This window comes from Crassostrea angulata, chromosome 10 (assembly GCF_025612915.1).
Source record: "Crassostrea angulata isolate pt1a10 chromosome 10, ASM2561291v2, whole genome shotgun sequence".
Taxonomy (NCBI): domain Eukaryota; kingdom Metazoa; phylum Mollusca; class Bivalvia; order Ostreida; family Ostreidae; genus Magallana; species Magallana angulata.
This window is the reverse complement of record NC_069120.1, coordinates 38532351-38551032: the sequence shown is the minus strand read 5'-3', so window position 1 is coordinate 38551032 and position 18682 is coordinate 38532351. Positions and strand designations below refer to the sequence as shown.

The 18682-nt window shown below is 35.2% G+C and overlaps 1 protein-coding gene across 2 annotated transcripts; it reads right to left on the bottom strand.

Annotated features, from left to right (window-relative positions):
• Positions 1 to 448: 448 nt before the first annotated feature.
• LOC128165434 (phospholipid-transporting ATPase ABCA3-like) lies at positions 449 to 18565 on the bottom strand. Of its 2 annotated transcripts, XM_052829955.1 has the most exons (20): positions 18433 to 18565; positions 16254 to 16594; positions 15793 to 16092; positions 14934 to 15205; positions 14426 to 14660; positions 13240 to 13413; positions 11983 to 12164; positions 10905 to 11042; positions 10658 to 10787; positions 10371 to 10525; positions 9935 to 10090; positions 8863 to 9073; positions 8108 to 8357; positions 7456 to 7571; positions 5608 to 6624; positions 5308 to 5520; positions 3999 to 4570; positions 3141 to 3328; positions 1989 to 2159; positions 449 to 1573 (listed from the first exon to the last, which is right to left on the bottom strand). In XM_052829955.1, the coding sequence occupies exons 2-20, from the start codon at positions 16549 to 16551 to the stop codon at positions 1108 to 1110; spliced, it is 5244 nt and encodes a 1747-aa protein (XP_052685915.1). In that variant the 5' UTR covers positions 16552 to 16594; positions 18433 to 18565; the 3' UTR covers positions 449 to 1107. The 2 variants fall into 2 exon arrangements, with proteins under 2 accessions (XP_052685915.1, XP_052685916.1); XM_052829956.1 differs by lacking the exons at positions 16254 to 16594; positions 18433 to 18565 and having other exon boundaries at positions 14934 to 15703; positions 15793 to 15927.
• Positions 18566 to 18682: the final 117 nt, after the last annotated feature.

Below are 18682 nucleotides of genomic sequence, written 5' to 3'. Positions count from 1 at the left end.
GCTTTTTTATTTTGGAGTACAATACAGGTAATATAATATATTAACTCAACCAAATACAGGTAACACGTACATGGCCTAAATAACAAATTAAAAATACCAATAATAACGTGTTAAGTACTTACCGTAATAAATATACCGGTACACATAAACAAGAAAATATAATTAACAAGTTATGAGTATCACAGGACTGTCAACACTGATCATCTGTTACTGATTAATGTACAGAGTACTGGTATAAACAGAATATAATATACATGCAATACAATTGCTCAAGACCATCCATCATCCTTTACAACCATACATTTTATAATATGTACACATATTTACCGGTACATTTGAAAATATGTTTCCATATATGAACCTACAGAATAGCGAAAAATTAACGTTCAATTTTCTATTAACTTTTCCATGACGTCACAAAGGTAATTGTATGCGCCTGTCGCATAAAATCACGGTTATTTTAACAATTCTGAACAATTTACCTTTTTCAAACGTATATATAAGTAATAAACAGCAATGTTAAGAAGTTCACCGGGATATGAACATGACTGGAACGTGATTAAATCTTCGGAGAAACCATTCACAGGATTTGATCACGTGATCAACCAAGTTCATATCCCAGTGAACCGTTTAAATTGCTGTTCATTTCTAAAGTAACACCAGCATCACATTATGAACATTTGAATGAAGGGATATTCAAATATGATGTTGCATAATTTCATAATGCATTAACCATAATCAAACACATCAAAATTCATAGATATACATTTACTTGACAATATCACAAACTCCAGGAAAATCATGAACTATAAAAAACCCTGTAAATTCTTAATCCTCTTCTTGTTGCACAAGTTAAAGTGTACTTTTTAATGAATAGTTAGATATTGTACCCTGTGTATGTGATTCATTTAAAAGTTCCATATGCAAGAACAGCATACAAGATGTATTCCTTCTATTGATATGTTCTAATAATGGAATGTTAATACATGTACACGTAAAACACTAACTAAAATTTGTTCTGTATAAAAATATATTGCACACACAATTTTCTGAATAAATAAAAAGTATTTTTGTTAAATTTCAATGATAAATTCAAATTTTAAAAATTTACTCGTCTTGTGAGTGAGTATTGCAGCAACAGCAGCAAGAGCAGAATCCACTACAGCAACCGGAAGTTACCTCCTTTGGTGGTTTTTGCGAGCGAGCAAAATTAATAAAAACTTGTTCTAGAGTGGTCTGGCTAACGGAATAGTCCTCTATATGGAATTGGTCTTTCGCTCCTTCTAGAATTCCAAATATCCCTCCCAGTGTCAGGTGAGAATTCCGAGCAATATGGTAGGTGACCATGCCTTGGTGCATGTCTTTCAGTTCACTCCCGGGAAATTTTTGCTCCACGAAAGTCATGAATGGCTGGAGGTTAGGGGCTTCCCCAGACTCTGTGAAGGCGATGCGGGCCAGCAGGGTGTATCCTTGGCCAAACTTGTCTTTTAGATGTTGGGTGCTTCCCAAACAGCGGAATTCCCCATTCACCATAATGGCTAGTCGAGTGCACAGAGCTTCGCATTCCTCCATACTGTAATGAAAGCATTACTGAACTTTGTATTTATAATACAATTGTGCTATTCAATGAATTTAAATTTGCCAGAAATGATACATTGCATTAAAAAACTATTACATGTACATTATGTATAACATCTTGTTCTCAAAGTTCAAATGATTTTCAATGCACAAAGATCGAGAGAAAAAAAGTTAAAATTAAAGAAAAATATTATGAAGATCTTGATTTTTACATAGCAACTTAAAATCTAAAAACTTAAAAAATCTTCCATTTCATTGCTCTTATATTATACAAAGAAGCTTACACTCTGTAGTTCTTAATGCACTGACTTATCCTGAAATTTTTTGAGAGTCTGAAACCTCATTCTACACTCTGCTTTTTCTGATACATATCTATACATTTATAAATTTCGCTCTAATATTTGTAGTACCTATGTGAGGTAAGAACCAGAGTTCTTCCAGTGTCGCGGACACTGATCAGTGCATTCCACAGGTATCGCCTAGCAACAGGGTCCATGCCAGTGGTTGGCTCATCTAAAAATACCACCTGAGGATTTCCGACCAAGGCTATAGCTGTACTTAATTTCCTCTTGTTTCCTCCACTGAAAATGGTAAAAGGTGCATGTTAATATGTTAATCCTGAAGATTGCCTTAAAAGCTTTAGAACACTTAAAATTGATGCTGAAAGGACCAATGAAAAATATAATTGAAGAAAAAAAACTACTGTTGTCTTTATTACAAATGTTATAATAGAAGACTTAAGAAAATAACTGATTTAGATTTCTTGTGATGTATCTTATTGAAATAAAACAAATATACATATGCAATAATAATGCAACATACATGTAACATCTGATTTTAGTTAGTTTAATATCTTGAACCATTAGAATACTAATTACTGGTAGGCAAGAGCCTCAAAGCAATATAATACCACGAAATAAATAAATTTAGAGAAGACCTAAATAACTGATTTATATATAACAAGATTAAAGGGACATGGTCACGATTTTGGTCAAAAATTATTTTTTCGATTTTAATGTTTACAATGCTTCAGTAAGGCATTTTCAATAGGCAACCAAACTTTGAGTGTCATTTGATAAGTGATAAGCGAGTTACATAACTTACAATTCTTCGCTATGTAAACAAAGCATTTGTTTACATTTTGAATGTTGAACGGAAAATTCCAGTTTTAGACCTAAAATGAATGTGTTAATCGTTAGGAACTGTTTATTTATGCTTAAAATGAATAATAAGATAGACAAACCAGCTTTAAAAAGAGTTTTTACTGGTATACTGAAACTATGTAAACAAAAACAGGGCACAAGCCTTGTTTACATGACCAAGAATTGTAAGCCCTGTATCTTGCTTAAACCTCAACGACTGGCACCCACATTTCATTTGGTCATTAGATATGTATTCCTAAAGCATTGCAAATAATAAAAACAGAAAAATAGAATTTGCCCAAAATTGTGACCATGCCCCTTTAATATAGTTTACCAACAATTTATTGAAACATTCCATACTGGACACTGGGGACCAACAACTTAAAAATTTGTAGTTCTTAAAATATGGTCAGGTCCTACCTGTAAGCTTTGACCATTTTGTCAGCATGTTCCTCAAACAGCAGGGCAGCCATCAGTCCCTCTACAACGGCTGGTATCTTCTCCTCCTTGACCCCCCGAAGTCTGGCGAACATAAACAATGTCTCCCTGCCGGTCATCTGGTCAATGAGGGCATCATACTGCGGGCAGTAGCCAAGGTTCTGTCTCACCTGTGATTAAACGTAAGCTAATAAGTACATGTTCAAAATACACTGTACTTCATGTACTTTCAAAGATTTCCTTATCATGTGGTTATGACCTGTTCCAAGTAAATAATACATGTACTGGTTTATGATGAATTAAATTCCATGTATGCATATATATATATATAAATACATAAATAAAAATTTTAAGTTACACTTCCCAATCCCCCACCCTGAAATATATACAGTAAAACACGCTTATAATGAAGTCCCAGGGACGGGCAATTTAACTTCGTTATAAGCGTAAATCGTTATAACCGTCAAGTTTACAACATGAAATAGAGACTTGGGGAATGAAATTCACTTCGCTGTAAGCATCAATTCATTATAAGCGTGTTCGCTATAACCGTGTTTTACTGTATCAATTTGATGTTCATTTACGATTACATTTGCAAAATATTCTTCTTTCTATGAAGCTACTGAAGAGTTAAAACTTTCAGGTACTTAATAAATTTTCATATTTTAACTTTCATGAAAAAATTCATATCATAATTGTCTTCAGAAGCTAATTTACCAAATATCTACACATATTTGTTTCTAAATCCTACCACATTAAATTAAACACAATGCCTGATTTCAGTATACTTTGATTTTTGGGTTCTGTAACTACTGTTCTTTCAAAGTGTTTTATACATACCATAGCTAGTTCTGACTTGACACTATGGCCATTAAGGTATGCCTCCCCAGATGTCATGATCTCATCCCCAGTCAATGTCTTGAATGTTGTAGTTTTCCCTGCCCCATTCACTCCCAGCAGACCAAAGCACTCCCCTTGAGGTATCCCTACGCTGATGTGATTGACAGCCAAGTACTGCCCATAATACTTAGTCACTTCCTGCAGAATCAACGAGTCTGTCAACAAATGCGATTTAGCCAGCCTCTCCCGTTCAGCTGCCACGTCAGAATCTTCCTGAATTTGAGAAATCTGGTGCTGTCTGGACTGATAAGCCATCAGAGGGCGCTCTCCCTGAAGCAGAGGAGTCGTCTCAGAAGGTGATAAATGTGAATCTCGGTCTTCTGCTTTACCAGACTTGAAGTAGTAAATGATGGACTTGAATAGGTTTGATTCTACAAAGAGTAGGATTATGAAGTACATGACTCCTTGTATTGACAGGAAGATGAGCATTCTTCCGATTCCATTCTTCTCCCAGCCCAGGTAGTTCTTGTTGTAATACACACAGCCCAGTTCTCCACACTGACCATTTATTGCTGCAGACAAAAGACAAAAATTAAGACATTTATCAAGAAGTTTGCATTTAAGGTGGCTCACTACACCTTGAAGTCAAATAGGCAAAAAATGTGCAATTTTGGATGAAAAATTACATTTTCGGAAATTTAATTCAGTAAACATGAACAAAAGCTCCAGGCGGATTCGAACTCATGATCTGCGGTTCAAAAGCCCAAGACTTTAGCCACTGAGCTACGATGATATTCAACCAAATTGAACGATATAAACAGTTTAACAAAATATTTAAATCGCCATCTTGTCACCTAGTGTCTTAAAAAGTATAAGTCTGGGTGTAGTGAGGTACCTTAAGGCTGTTAATTGATTTGTTATATTATAAGGTACTTTGATATACTATAAAGTGGTTGGTTATGCATGGGGGAAAGTTATACTTGTTCTGAAGTAATTAAGCTTTAAAATGCAAATATACCCCAGGGTGTATGGTAAAAACTTCAAATTTTAGTGTGGTAAACCACACTTCCACGTATTTAATATCCACGCATATTTTTGGACAATAGAAAACGCTTACTTTATCAGCAGCGTAAATAACCACTTTTACTGTAACTGTCTAAGTGTATTTATTGGTTTTGTTATCAAGATAAAACTTTGCATGAAAAAAGTTTAGCTGGAAAAAAAAACGGACTGGTATTAAATATATTTTTCTTGTTTGAATTGCACGTAAAAGTTCTATATTGAATTTTCAGTTTGCATTGTAACTTACGTCCACAACATGGATTTGGAATAAGTGAGCATAACTGCTTGAATTCTTGGCAGCTGTCCAGGAATTCCCAGTTGGAATAGTAGTCCATCAGCCCTTGCCCAAGGCAGAAGTTGGGAAGAAAAACTAGAAATATCCACTCTAGGGTGTTGGATAACTCCTTTAATCCAAGCTGCGGAATTCCGAGAATGCCAACAGCTAAAACTGTGGCATCACCTGCAGCAAAAGAACAATAAAAGCAATTTAAAATGCATTTGTATACCGGTAGTACTTACATGTAATTTTATGAAAAAGATGACTTACCAGCCAAAATGTTGAACATAGTCAGCCAAACAAAACCACTTGATGGCACTGTGAAGATGAAAGACAAAAGGTACATAAAAGGCAGCATGGCCCAGCCATGCAAGAACAGCAGAAGCAGTATATGAAGAGCGTGGGCATCAATATAATATGCTTTGATATCAAAGGCCCAAAGAACAAACAGCAGAATGCAGCATGGTATCATGTAGTTTATCAAATCCCAGCAGAAAGTTGAAGCCCAGAATGTAATGGGCTGAACTCCACTGACAAACTGAATGTGTTTGGCTTTAGTGGCCCTTTCTTTGATCAGGAACAGGACAAAACTGCTGGAGAGGAAGGCTATCCCAAAGACAAAGTTGAAAGCAATGGTGAATCCCGTAGTGCTTCCCTGAGTTTCTTCACGGATTTTCTGTTCTTCAGTTCTGGGTAGAGGATGGTTAACAGTTGTGAGGGTATACTGAGTATTATTGGTAACATACTGCAGGATAGCATTGGCCAAGGTTGCCAAGGAAATGGCTGGAGCATGATAACCCTGGTTGTTGAAATAACCAGTCGCCATCACTGCGTTCTGATGCCTGGTAAAATCTGCACCTACAGCATACTCCAGATTGTACAGCCCTGGACTGTTTTGACCTTTCTTGAACAAGTAGTCATTCAAATTTGAATCTTTTTCATACCCTGCCACACTGTTGATGTAAGTCACATGATCTTTGCTGCTTTGAAATTGGTTGCCATAGAACTGACCAATCAAAGACTTGTTTACAAAGCCATTGTCACTGTAAGCTATGGTGTTCTCTCCATATTTCTCCACTACCAAGGTGAGTGGTTTAGAGTCATGAGGTCCAGGGAATGTCTTTACCACAATCAGAGCCATGATGGTGTAGAACAGCGGAATGAGAATTTGAGTTGCTGACACCAGTTTGTTTCTGAGGGTGTGAAGTGCTCTCTTGATAAACATTCCGTAAAACTGCTGAGCCTGGAGTTGCCTGTCCTTATTGTGTTCACCATCAATGGTGAGATCTAAAATAAAGGGATATAAAATACTGTATATAGGGTTTTACTTTCACCCCGTGTAATTTTCGCCCTTTTACACTTGGAAACGGTTTTGCTTGTTTTGAATTTGCCCAGATGCAGCTGTGTTAAAGTAAATCCACCCTCCTGTGACGTCATACATTTTACATAAACCATAAATTCATTAAAATTCTTGCAAGTAGATTTGTAATTTCTATGTTATGATAGGTGCACATCAAAAACTCAAATCATTGTTTACCTGGAGATATTTAATAAGCATTTTTCATCCTTATATTCGACATAATTCAATAATGACAAAGGGAAATAACTCTTTTCTACTTTTCTCTAAGTTATAAATCTAAATAATATAATTTTTCTAATGTAAACAATTTTTTTCTTTTTTTTAATTAATTTTAGTTTTCTGGCAAAGTAAGCAATAAAATTTAATTAGACAAACAAGTATCCATCCACTTATATTTAGTTTTTAAACAAAAAAAGTGTGATTTTCAGATGATAATTTCAGCCTTTGGTTTTTATTACCTTACATCTTAAATAGTAAGGATACATATATATTTTTTTTATTTTTTGATGAAATTAAAGTCCAATAAGTTAAAAAAAAGTTAAGTTTTTAACTTTGAACCCATGATTTTATAGGTACGGAGTTACCTTAACAGAGATATTATTTGCAACATTTAATTTGCCCAGTCTTAAATTCACTCTCTTACAACAAGGGCAAAAGGGCCGAAAATAAAACGGGTGTGTATACAGTAATAATCTTGAACTAAATATGTGATTGGAGATTATCAAAATTTTTAAATTGACATCACAATCTAAGCCTACCTAAATCCTGATATCCGCCATTAACTGTGAGGTCCATGTTGACGCTATTGTGAATCATGTTGTTTTTGTGATGTCCTGGAATACCTGACAGAGATTTGTCTGTTCCTTCTCCAACTCTGTAAAAAAAGTCCTCCAATTGATTTTGATGCCTTAAATATGACCGAAACAAGATATCTGAGAGCCAACACTCACCAGTAATACCCCTAATCTGATGTGAATTAATTTACAAAATAAGCAAAGTTGACGTTTGACAGAAAGTTGATGTCCAATTGGTAGAAAAATAGATCCCAACATATGACATGCCTAAAAAAAGAGTATTTTAAAATTCAAGCAGTTGCTGAGAAATCTTGTAATGATGTAACTTTGTTGGAAAATTTAGGCAAAAAATAAACAAAGTCGTCATTTAACAGGAAGTTAACATGGTATAAAACTATATCCCAACGTATGGCATGCCTAAACAAAGAGTGTGTTAAAATTTCAAGAATCTGCAATGAATAGTTGCTGAGATAAATGCAACAGAATTTTTTTTACGGACAGACAAGGGTAGACAGACAAGGGTAAAACAGTATACCCCCTTCTCCTTCGGAGCGAGGTTTTAATTAATAAACAACATAAAAATGATCTCACTACACAATTATGTAATTGTATTTACCTGATGAAAACTTCCTCCATAGTGGTGACTGAGACTCCATAACTAGATATACCCAACTTCTGTTTATTGCTGTCTAGATCATCAAACAGAGCGGGGAACATTCCGGTGCTGTTGTGAGGCAGGCGAAAGGAGAGCTCTGCACCTATGTTACTCTCCCTCTCCGCGTGTTGTACGTAGTTCTTCACCGTTGATGTAACTTGGTCGACATTGCAGTTTGGCTCTTTGGCGATGACCATGTGATATCCAGCACCTGTGGAAAATCGTGTTTTCTAACATTGATTAAGGTGGCATTTACAGAGAACAACGAAAAAATTTCAGTTTCGAGCTTATACTGGGTACGTACCAGTATTAAGCTACAGCAAAAGTTACTTAAAGGGATATACTGGTGGAGATACATTTTCAGAAACAGGTATTTTATTGCTAATATTTGTATAATTATGATATGGGAGTGTTGAAGTATTAGGGATGGTAATTGGAAACTTCATTACAGGAAAACTCTTAAAGTTTGAGAATTTTACTCTATATATAATGTCAATACTTTGTGGACTATGCTTGCTTAAAACTATGTGAATCAGATTTTCAATTAATTGCCGTTTTTTAAATTTAAGATAAACAGCTACATAAAATGACCTTTCCATAACACTTGATGTAACAACTTGACCAAAGGTGATGAATTTATTCATCTGTGAAAAAAGGGTTTCAAATGTTACTTTATGTTATTTTAAAACCATGTACCATTCTTAAGCAGCACATACCATACTTATTCTTCAGAAACAAGGAACTTCCACAACACTTCAGAATTCCGTCGGCCATGATGGCAATCCTGTCTCCAAGGAGATCAGCCTCATCCATGAAGTGTGTGGTCAGGAGCATTGTACGACCGGCTCTGTTCTTCTGGAGGACAGTCCAGATCTGTCGCCTGGCATCTGGATCCAATCCAGATGATGGCTCATCCAGAATCACAATCTACAATAAAAAAAATAGTAAATTACAATACCATCAATGCTTACCCTCAGAATTATAAGAGTCTTTATTACACAAGTCAATACATTGTACATGTAAGCAAAAGTTTATCATGAGTAAAGTATAATATTATAAATTGACCAACTACATATCATATGTCTATAATGAGTCAAGTACATACCGTACATCACATGAATCAAATACTCCATGTACTGTTACAGTATATGTATGAGAAATGTATAAAATGCATTTTCATTTGTAATGCATTACATTTGATTTTTTTGGTAAACATATTACATTTGTAATGTATTACAAATAGATTACAAACATTTGACATTTGATTTTGTTATACTTTCATGTTAAATACTGAAATCTGATTGGTTAAGACGCAGTTAATAGTATTTACTATTACCCTCAGCGTTAGCAATGCACTTGGCAACGGGTAACATTAAAAAATGTTACATGCGCGAAAATTATGCGCGTACGGTTCGCTGTAAAATTCACGCTATTCCTATATAAAAGCCGTAAAATTTTCTTAAAAATTTTAAAAAAGACATTCAGTATAACAAAATAAATAGTGCCTGTTTGGGAGGATAACAGTTGAAATTGACACCCCTCGAAAACCACTGTCAACCTCCGCTTCACGTCGGTTGACAATGGTTTTCTCGGGGTGTCAATTTCAACTGTTACCCTCCCAAACAGGCACTATTTATATAATAACTGTAATGATTACAGTTGTAAGGAGTAGCTTTTCTTATGGATTACTTTTGCAATGTGTTACATTATTTATTTATCACATATGTAATACATCACAATTACAACTGTAATGTACCGGTATTACATCAACAACTGCAATGAACTTACCTTGGAGCCAGCAATAAGAGCAATTCCTACACTGAGTTTCCGCTTCATACCCCCGGACAGTGTCTTACTCGGAGCATTCCTCTTGTTGACCAGATTGATGGACAACAGCATGTCTTCTACTTCCTGTTTCACTTTGTTTGAGGGGCAGCCTTTTAACTAAACAAAGAATGGAAATCATGAAAATGTTTATTTTGGAACTCTTCTTTCTGTTGTGGTTACATGGTAATGTATTTCTTTTGTTACTTTTCACAGCAGAATATCTTACAATTTTTTATAACAAATATGTGTTAAAAGGGGTTGATTGAAATTGCAATAATTAGAAAATCTAGTAAATGCTATCATTTGAATACCAGTAAAAAATATATCAACACATGTACTACAAATAAAGTCTTATAAAATATCCTGAAAAAAATTCACTATAAACATTGATTCAAACCTTGGCAAAGAAGATGAGGTGCTCCTCGACAGTCATGGTGTCAAACAGGATGTCATGCTGAGGACAGAGTCCTAGACTGCTCCTCACATTGCCTATGTCCTCTCTGATGTCATAGCCATTCACAATGGCAGTGCCACCACTAGGGGGCAGAAAGCCTGAAAACAAGTAGTACATATACGTCTGAACACTAGATCTTACTTTACGATGTATAATCGATTTTGACCTCCATCAGTGGTGCATCTAAATTTCAAGAATTGATTTCTTTTTCATCAGATAAGCAAATATACCTGTAAGCATGGACATAGTTGTTGTCTTCCCTGCTCCATTGTGACCTAGTAGCGCAGTTATCTGCCCTTCATACAGATCTAATGACATCCCGGCCACTGCCACCTTGCAGTTCTCTTTCTTGCCGAAAACCTGAATATTTTATCAACACTATTTACTGAAAATGCCACAAATTTCAAACTAATCTTCAATTGTCATTAAACTATTTTACATTGATTGTTAATAACAATAATTCTATTGATTTCCTACCCTCCTGAGATTACGGATCTGGATCCCAGCTCGGATTCCAACTGGATCAGTCTCAAAGAAATCTGGATTCTGACCAATACTAATCCTCTTGTCATCTGGAACATCATCTGAGGCAGTGGTTCCACACCAGTAGGATTTCTATCAATTGTCAAAATTCTTTAACATAATTAACTTTATTACCTAATCAAAGGGATTTTGTTGTTTTATTACAAATTAAATATTTGCGTCTATTTTGAACTGCCGGTCAATAGACTGCGATCTTTTAGACCGCCAGTCAATAGACTGCGATCTATTGGACCGGCAACGTATTTCAGAACGCGGTTATGTTAATGTTACATTCTTTCGATAGTTCTCAGGGAATGAATGTTCCTTTACATAGACGCTGTTTTTAGTACTTGGTGAAACCAAATTCAATATTATCAAAATAGAGTATCAAATAATCAACAGTTTTAAAGCCTCATATAAGGTAAAAGAATATTTAAAATCTAATGGGTTGAAGACTCCCCCTTCTTTGTGTAAACTAATATTAAATTGAGATGTTGTAATGCATGCAACAGGTTTTGTGCATGTAAAAGATGAAAAAAAAATCTTAGTACATGTATATTACATAATGGCATGAAAACCATCTGCAATATGCATATTGTAAACCCCGAAAACTAAAAAAGGAATTAGGTAATAAAACAATTATTTAATGCTTGAACAGTCAATAGACCAGAATTTTTTCCCTTGGTACAGGGAACAGCTCAGTATGATCTATTGCCCGAGGCCGTTGGCCTCGGGCAATAGATCATACTGAGCTGTTCCCTGCACCTCGGGAAAAATATTCTGGTTTATTGACTGCTCAAGCATTAAATAATTGTATAATGTATCTACACGGAAAAATTCTTTGATAAATTTTACACCTTGTTAAATTAGATTAGAAATGTTGAAGGAAAGGTAATTCTAATTTTGTAATACCAGTAGATATGTAATAAAGTAATTAATGTTAAAATTAAATTTCTCAGATTACTATTTCAGATTCTTTAACATTTATTCACTGTTATCTACTGCAACAAGTAAAAGATGGGATTCCACTTACAGTAAATGGAAAATACCATTTGAGAGGGGAGCCATATTCCCCAGGAAACACCCCCTCTATGTAAATAGTCAGCATCATATACAGCACCGTATCCACCAACAGCATGATAATGATGTGGAGCATGGCAAAGTTGTCATCCACCGACGCCCCTTTATCAAACGTGGACCACTGGATACCAGCACCTGTAGTGGAAAAAGAGGATATTGTAAATTCCTCAAAAAATTTAATATCGCTCTTTTTTTAATCTCAACAATATTCTCGCAATTTGACACAAAACAATTGAATCAAGGAATTAGGTAATCATGTTAAATAAGGAATTTAATGGTAGTAATTTTCAAATCATCAACTGTTAAAAATGAATGATAATCAATGAAGTGTTGTATTTTGGAGATTACTCCATCATGATTACACTTGCAATATTTCAAATGGAAAACATTAGTAAAGTTGAACCTCAGTATCTTGAACATCAATATCTCAAATACCATGGATTTGTAGACAAAAGGAAGGACTATATGCGGTTTAATGCATTTTTTGCCCCCAAAATCAAAGTTTTAGAAAGAGCTTTAAAAATTAGGTGAAAGATATGTAAAACCATATTGGAAATAAAGGTGTAAAAGGTTATCACCACTGTGACGTCATAATGTAAAAATGACGTCATAATGTAGAAATGACGTCATGAAGATTGCATTATTTTGATAAATTGATGTTTTGTAGCAAAATATGGGTGTTTTCCGATGGTTTTTCGACTCGGAAACATCGAGCGCAGGCTTGCTCAAGTACAATTTTTTAGAATAATGTGTATATCTATCGGACGAAAAATATATGTTAAAATCGCACTTGAGCAGACCTGCGCTCTATACTTCCGAATGCAAAATATAGAGCAAAAATGAGAATATTTTCATTTGTTTGCAAATTTGCGGGAATTAGGTCATTTAGGTGATGTCATAGATAAACAGCAAATGAGCAATGATGACTAAAATCAAGATTAAAGTTATAGACATCCTCTATACAATGATTTGTGAATATTTTATTTTTATACGATACTTTTTAAAAATTGGTTAAAATCGGGGGCAGATATTTGACCAAACCGCACATAGTCCTTTGGTTCTCCCGACTACCGTACTTATTCTTACAATATTTTACATGAACCTCCATATCTCAAATCCTTTTAATATCAAAGATTTATCATACTTTTATCTCTGTCAATAGACGTTCAAGATAATGAGGTTTGTTTGTAACAGACTTTTCTGACCATACCTGTCCCCTCAAACATTCCGATGACCTGACCCCCGTAAGACATAGCGATGTTGGAGACCAGGGAGGAGGCGACCTTTGCCCCCCAGGACAGGGTGGCATACCTCTGCTGGAGAAACAGGTAAGGGATGTAACTCAGGAAAAAAATAATTCCTCCTGCTGCAGCCCCGGAGTTAGCTGTTAAAACAAACACATACACAACTCTGGTTAATAATGTACTATTGCAGTTGTAATGTGCTTGATATATAATCAAGATAGACAAAGACATGGATCAACTGATCAAAAAGCAGACAAATGATAATTGCTTGTATGGTGTACAAAGTTAGCTTTTAAAAAAACTAAAGCTAAGAAAGTCAGCCACCAGAATATGAATTTTTAGGTCAAAACTCTCTGTACTAAGAGACTCTCTGTCATATGCAACCATATGCCCAACGTAATTTCCTATATGAAAACCCTGCATTAAGCGACCCCCTGCCTTACGTGACAAGCGACCATCATTTTTTGTCCCAAAATGCTGTGTAGACTGTTTTAAGCGACTTTAAGCAAAGAAGAAGTGTTTTGTTTTGATAACCAACTAGAATATTCATCACCTTTCATATTAATGATTATTATCATTAAACCCCATACGGAGGTTTTTCAAGATTCCTGCTATATCTCTAATGACGACTTCTGTCGCACCCTGTATAAACAAACATGGTGGCCCGATAAATAGAAATTGAAATTCTATAAACATGGGTTGTTACGCTGTTTTTTTGTAACTTAGTAAATGGATGTTCTCCACCAAATTCATCTAAGTATGTAGTTTTTATATTTATTTTATGACTGTATGTGAGAAGACAAGCGTGTAGTGGTTTACTCTTCATAAAATTATCTACAGCAACTATGCATGCTGCCTTAAATTCAAACTTTACAAAGATTGCTCTCTGGATTCCATAGTCATTCGTCCTTTGTCGCAAACCACTGCCAGAATATATCCTTTCCATGACACGTTTGGTTCAGCCGTACAAAATTATGAGATTGTATAGAATTGCACCTCAAGATAATTCAAATGGTTCAAAACACAGTTTAATTTCATTTTATACTATGATGAATTTGAAATGAGGTGTTAGTGAGCATACAATAACTGACAAGGCATTGAATCTCAAAGAAAAAATTAATATAAGTCACCTCAAAATTTTTTTTCACAAACCTTTGGAGAAGAATGAACTAACAAGAAAACAGAAGGCAATGGTTGCCATGGAGAAACACATCAGGAATAGGAAGATGATTAACGGATTGGTCTTTCCGATGACCCGTCCCTCGGCTGTGTTCATCGTCAGGAAGATGGTCATGATGGCCGACGTGATCAACAAGAAAATGAAGTACTTGGTAAACCAGGCAACCCAGTGTAACCAGCTGTTCAGTCCCATCATCTTCATGGACTCCTGAAAACAACAATAAGAGTTTCTCTGTAAATGTATTTCCGCATGCCAAGGGTTATCAGGCCATTCCAAGCAGAGCTTGGCTTGCAAGGCTGTTGTAAATGCTGCATTTTACAAAATAAGCTAAATAAAAAATGCAAACTAAACAACAATTTTTTTAAAAAAATTTTTCTCATTTTCAACTTGGAAAGTGTTGCCGAATTTTTTAAGCATGAAGGGAGAGTCAATGATGAAACCACAGTGTGCATTACTGTAATGACAAATAAGTTCATATACCTTCAGTTTCCTTTCTTTTTCATGAACCACATCTTTTACAACATTGAGTGCCACCAGCACAAAGCTGAGGATCAGAATCAGTGGGAATTGCTGCTGAATAACAAGGACAAATTTGTCATCGTTGTACGGTGGGTAGGGGTGTCGCTTCAATTGAATGTTGTTGTCCAACTCTGATAGTCTCTGACGTCCCGTGGTATCGTTTCCTACCATTGTCTTGTAGATTGCTTTGTTTATGTTGGTTTGTAGGGCAAGAAAGCCTTCCTTGTAGTAACCTGTTGCATACACGGAAAAAACAGAAAGCTAGACAGGAGAATTGTCTGTATGACTTACTGTATGCCCCATGTAGTTTCCGCCCATCTTCACTTGCAAGCAGTTTTATCCCGTCTTGAATTCGCCCAGATACAGTTGTGTTTACAGAGAGATAATTTGAGACATTGAAGTTCGTCCAGTTTTAAAATTTTCCCTCTGACAATGAGGGTGAAAGGGGTGAAAGGGGTGAAAATAAAGCAGGGGCGAATATTTCCCAGTATACAGTATTCATTCAATAATGTGGATTCTGTCATTTTTGGTATTTCAATTTTTGCAAATAAATATGTGTAATAACGTGTAAATAGTGAATAATGAAATTTATTAATCATACAAACAAGGTACAGCAAATTTATCAAATTACATCACCAAAAATCTATCATACTGCCCTTTGGGCTCTCTTGGATTCGATCATGCCTCGATCAAAATTGTTACCAGTAACTTTCCACATTGATTCCTTATTCCTTAGATAGAAAACACGACAAAAAGTACATGTAATATGTTTACAGCTAGTATCTTCTATGAAGAGAGTTGTGACACATTTTGGTCTTACCTGGAACAGACCCACATTTAGAGCTGTTGTCTCGGGGACCAAGGACCTGATAGAGAGGAAACATGAACTCTGTGAACCATTCCTTGTCTTGCTTGGCTGGATTCAGGTTGCCCGTCCCTCGTCCGTGTCTAGGAAACGAGCTGAGGCGAATCTTGTAGCTGATCTGCTCTGTAAATTGGTTCTCCCTAGTGACGCTGTCAAAGACAATTCCTCCCAGATAGCTGGCTGTGTTGTTCACAGTTTTGTTGGCAATGATCAGGAAACTGGTCATTTCTTGTTCTGTTTTAAATCCCTGAATGTCTAAAATTTGTTCAAATTCAAACATGATACATATTCTATTCATCAATGTATTTTATGCCTAAAGAAATCACTTTTCATATTTTCTTTTTCTTTACATTTCATATATTTAATGACATTGCACAAAAATTTACGACAGTGAGTAAACGTAAAGAATTGCTTGCCTGTAAAATATCCCATGGAGTCTTTTACTTTCGCCATCAGAGACTGAGTTAAAGGAATGTCAGGTGTGAAAGCAAGCTTCTTTGGAAAGGATGATCTCGGCATCTCGAATATATCTGAACAAGCAGACCAATTCTGGCCATTGGGGACCTGCTGTCCGGTGACCCTCAGGCGAATTAGTACCAAGATCAAACCAAAGAAGGTGGGCAGAGCTATCTCCAGTATAGTGGTGAAGATCTTTCTCCTCTGTATCAGGTAATTCTTCCATAGCAGGAGGAGAAATTTGTTTGCATGTCCCATTACTAATTTTTATCCTATTTGTTATAATGATCATGTATTTAACCTGAAAAAAAAATTCTTTTTTTAAAGGAAATATAGAAAATATATAACTACATGTACTAATTACAGTACATATTTTCTTAATTTGTAGAATGTTCTGTATAGAACTTTTTGGTTTAATTTGAAAAAACATTAATTTACCTCTTTACCTTATCATTATAATTGACACCAATTTTTTTTTTTATAATCAAGTAAAGAAACTCGTTTAACTCTAATATAAACTAGTGTAAGATAAGCAGCTAAGATAAAGTTCCTCTTCTCTTAAATCCAGGTTTAATGTATTCATGGTTTACAAATAATATTTCTATGGTTTACAATCATATATAGATATATATTGCAACAAAATTAGAGGCATTCTTAATTAATAGAATGGATGAATTGACGGATGGGATGGATGGACCATATTCACATTTTAAATATATCATCTCTCCATTTCATTAAAAGATACCGACTAATAAGGGTGTGGGATAAGATGCCCTTTGTCAAATTGGAATAATGTTTCTGTCATTTAAAGTTTAAGAAGGCGGAAAAAAGAAAAAAATCTTGATAGGAATATAAACAACAAATATTGAAATATTAATTAAAACCTGAGATTTTAATTTTTTCATGAATGGAACTTATAGCGAGCGCAGCTCGCCGGCGCGCAGCGCCGGCGAGCGAAGCGAGCTCTAAGAACCAGTGTGCGCGGGAAAAAGAACGAGCTAAACCTACAGTTCATCAAACAAAATTTTTTGTCTACGTCCCATAATGCTCTCTAATGTTTTCACCCGTGGTGCTATGCCAAAAATGGCCGACTTTTAACTCGTAATTTACGGTGTCTTAAGGATTGAAGACACGTTTTGAGTACCGCATATGCTTTGGCGAGACTCAAGAGCTTTGTTACATGCTTCCATACCTTCGTATTGAGTCGAGATACGTAAACAAAGACGAGCAAAGTCATGGATGACGTCACAGTGCTCTCGAGCTATATTTCCCGCGATAAATTTAGAGGTGGATCAAACATCTGTAATGCGTGTACTATAATAGCTATATCAGTATAGACTGCGATACCTGCCGTATTGACAAATGATTTGTTTTTAATTTTTTTTTTAATATAGAGATTTAATAAATATATACTAGCAAGAGCCATACTTTACTGTCATATCGATCCATTTTTAAGTTAATTGTGCATGCATGTACAGTAGGCAGGTAAGTATATGAGTAGGGAGGAAATAAACAATAAGGACATTTAGAACCAAATAAAAAGGAATAAAGAGAAAAAATAAACAGTTAATTTAAATTAATGTAGATATTGCATATAGTCAAACCATTAGATTTTAAAGTGGGAAATTACACACCAACAAACAGGGACCGGGCACTCTCTCTCTCTCTCTCTCTCTCTCTTTCTCTCTCTCTCTCTCTCTCTCTGGAGAGGGGTAGGGGGTTGCGCTGTATGTATCGTAACCATTAAAATTAGTACCTTTGGCATACTTATTGTAGAGCAATAATCCCTAAAAAATTCTTTGACGTTTGTAAATACCTAAATTAGCCTTTAGGCTAAATAACACGTACTATATAGGTTGACAGATGCAAGGTATGTGTAATTCTTGCTGCGCTCGCCAGAACGGTAGCACCGTAAAACATATTATGAATTAAAATAACTGTATAATTAGCAAAAAAGAGTTAAGTGATTGTCCACAGTTTTTGACCTTTACAGTTAATACACACCGTAATTATTTACGGTAATAATCAGCTGATCACCATAAACATATGAATGATGAATGCGACAATCTTAATTATCATGCAAATTAGGAATTATTAGCAGAAATTAATTAGGCTTACAAAAAGTAAAGCGACACTTACTTGTTATGTTCTTTCATAATCATTATCTCAGAATCACGATCACGTGAAAATATCAAGTGTGTTTACATCGTGATCATTTCCCTTTGAGAACGGAAATAAACATATTTCGCGTCTTGGTCTTATAGATGCTTGCATTGAATGTTAACCCCTGTGGACGGGTCATGTAGATATCCAAGAAAAAGAATAATAACCAGATTGTTGAGGATTTATTTGGAAATTTCATTTTTTTATTAAAGTTTATAAGAAGAAG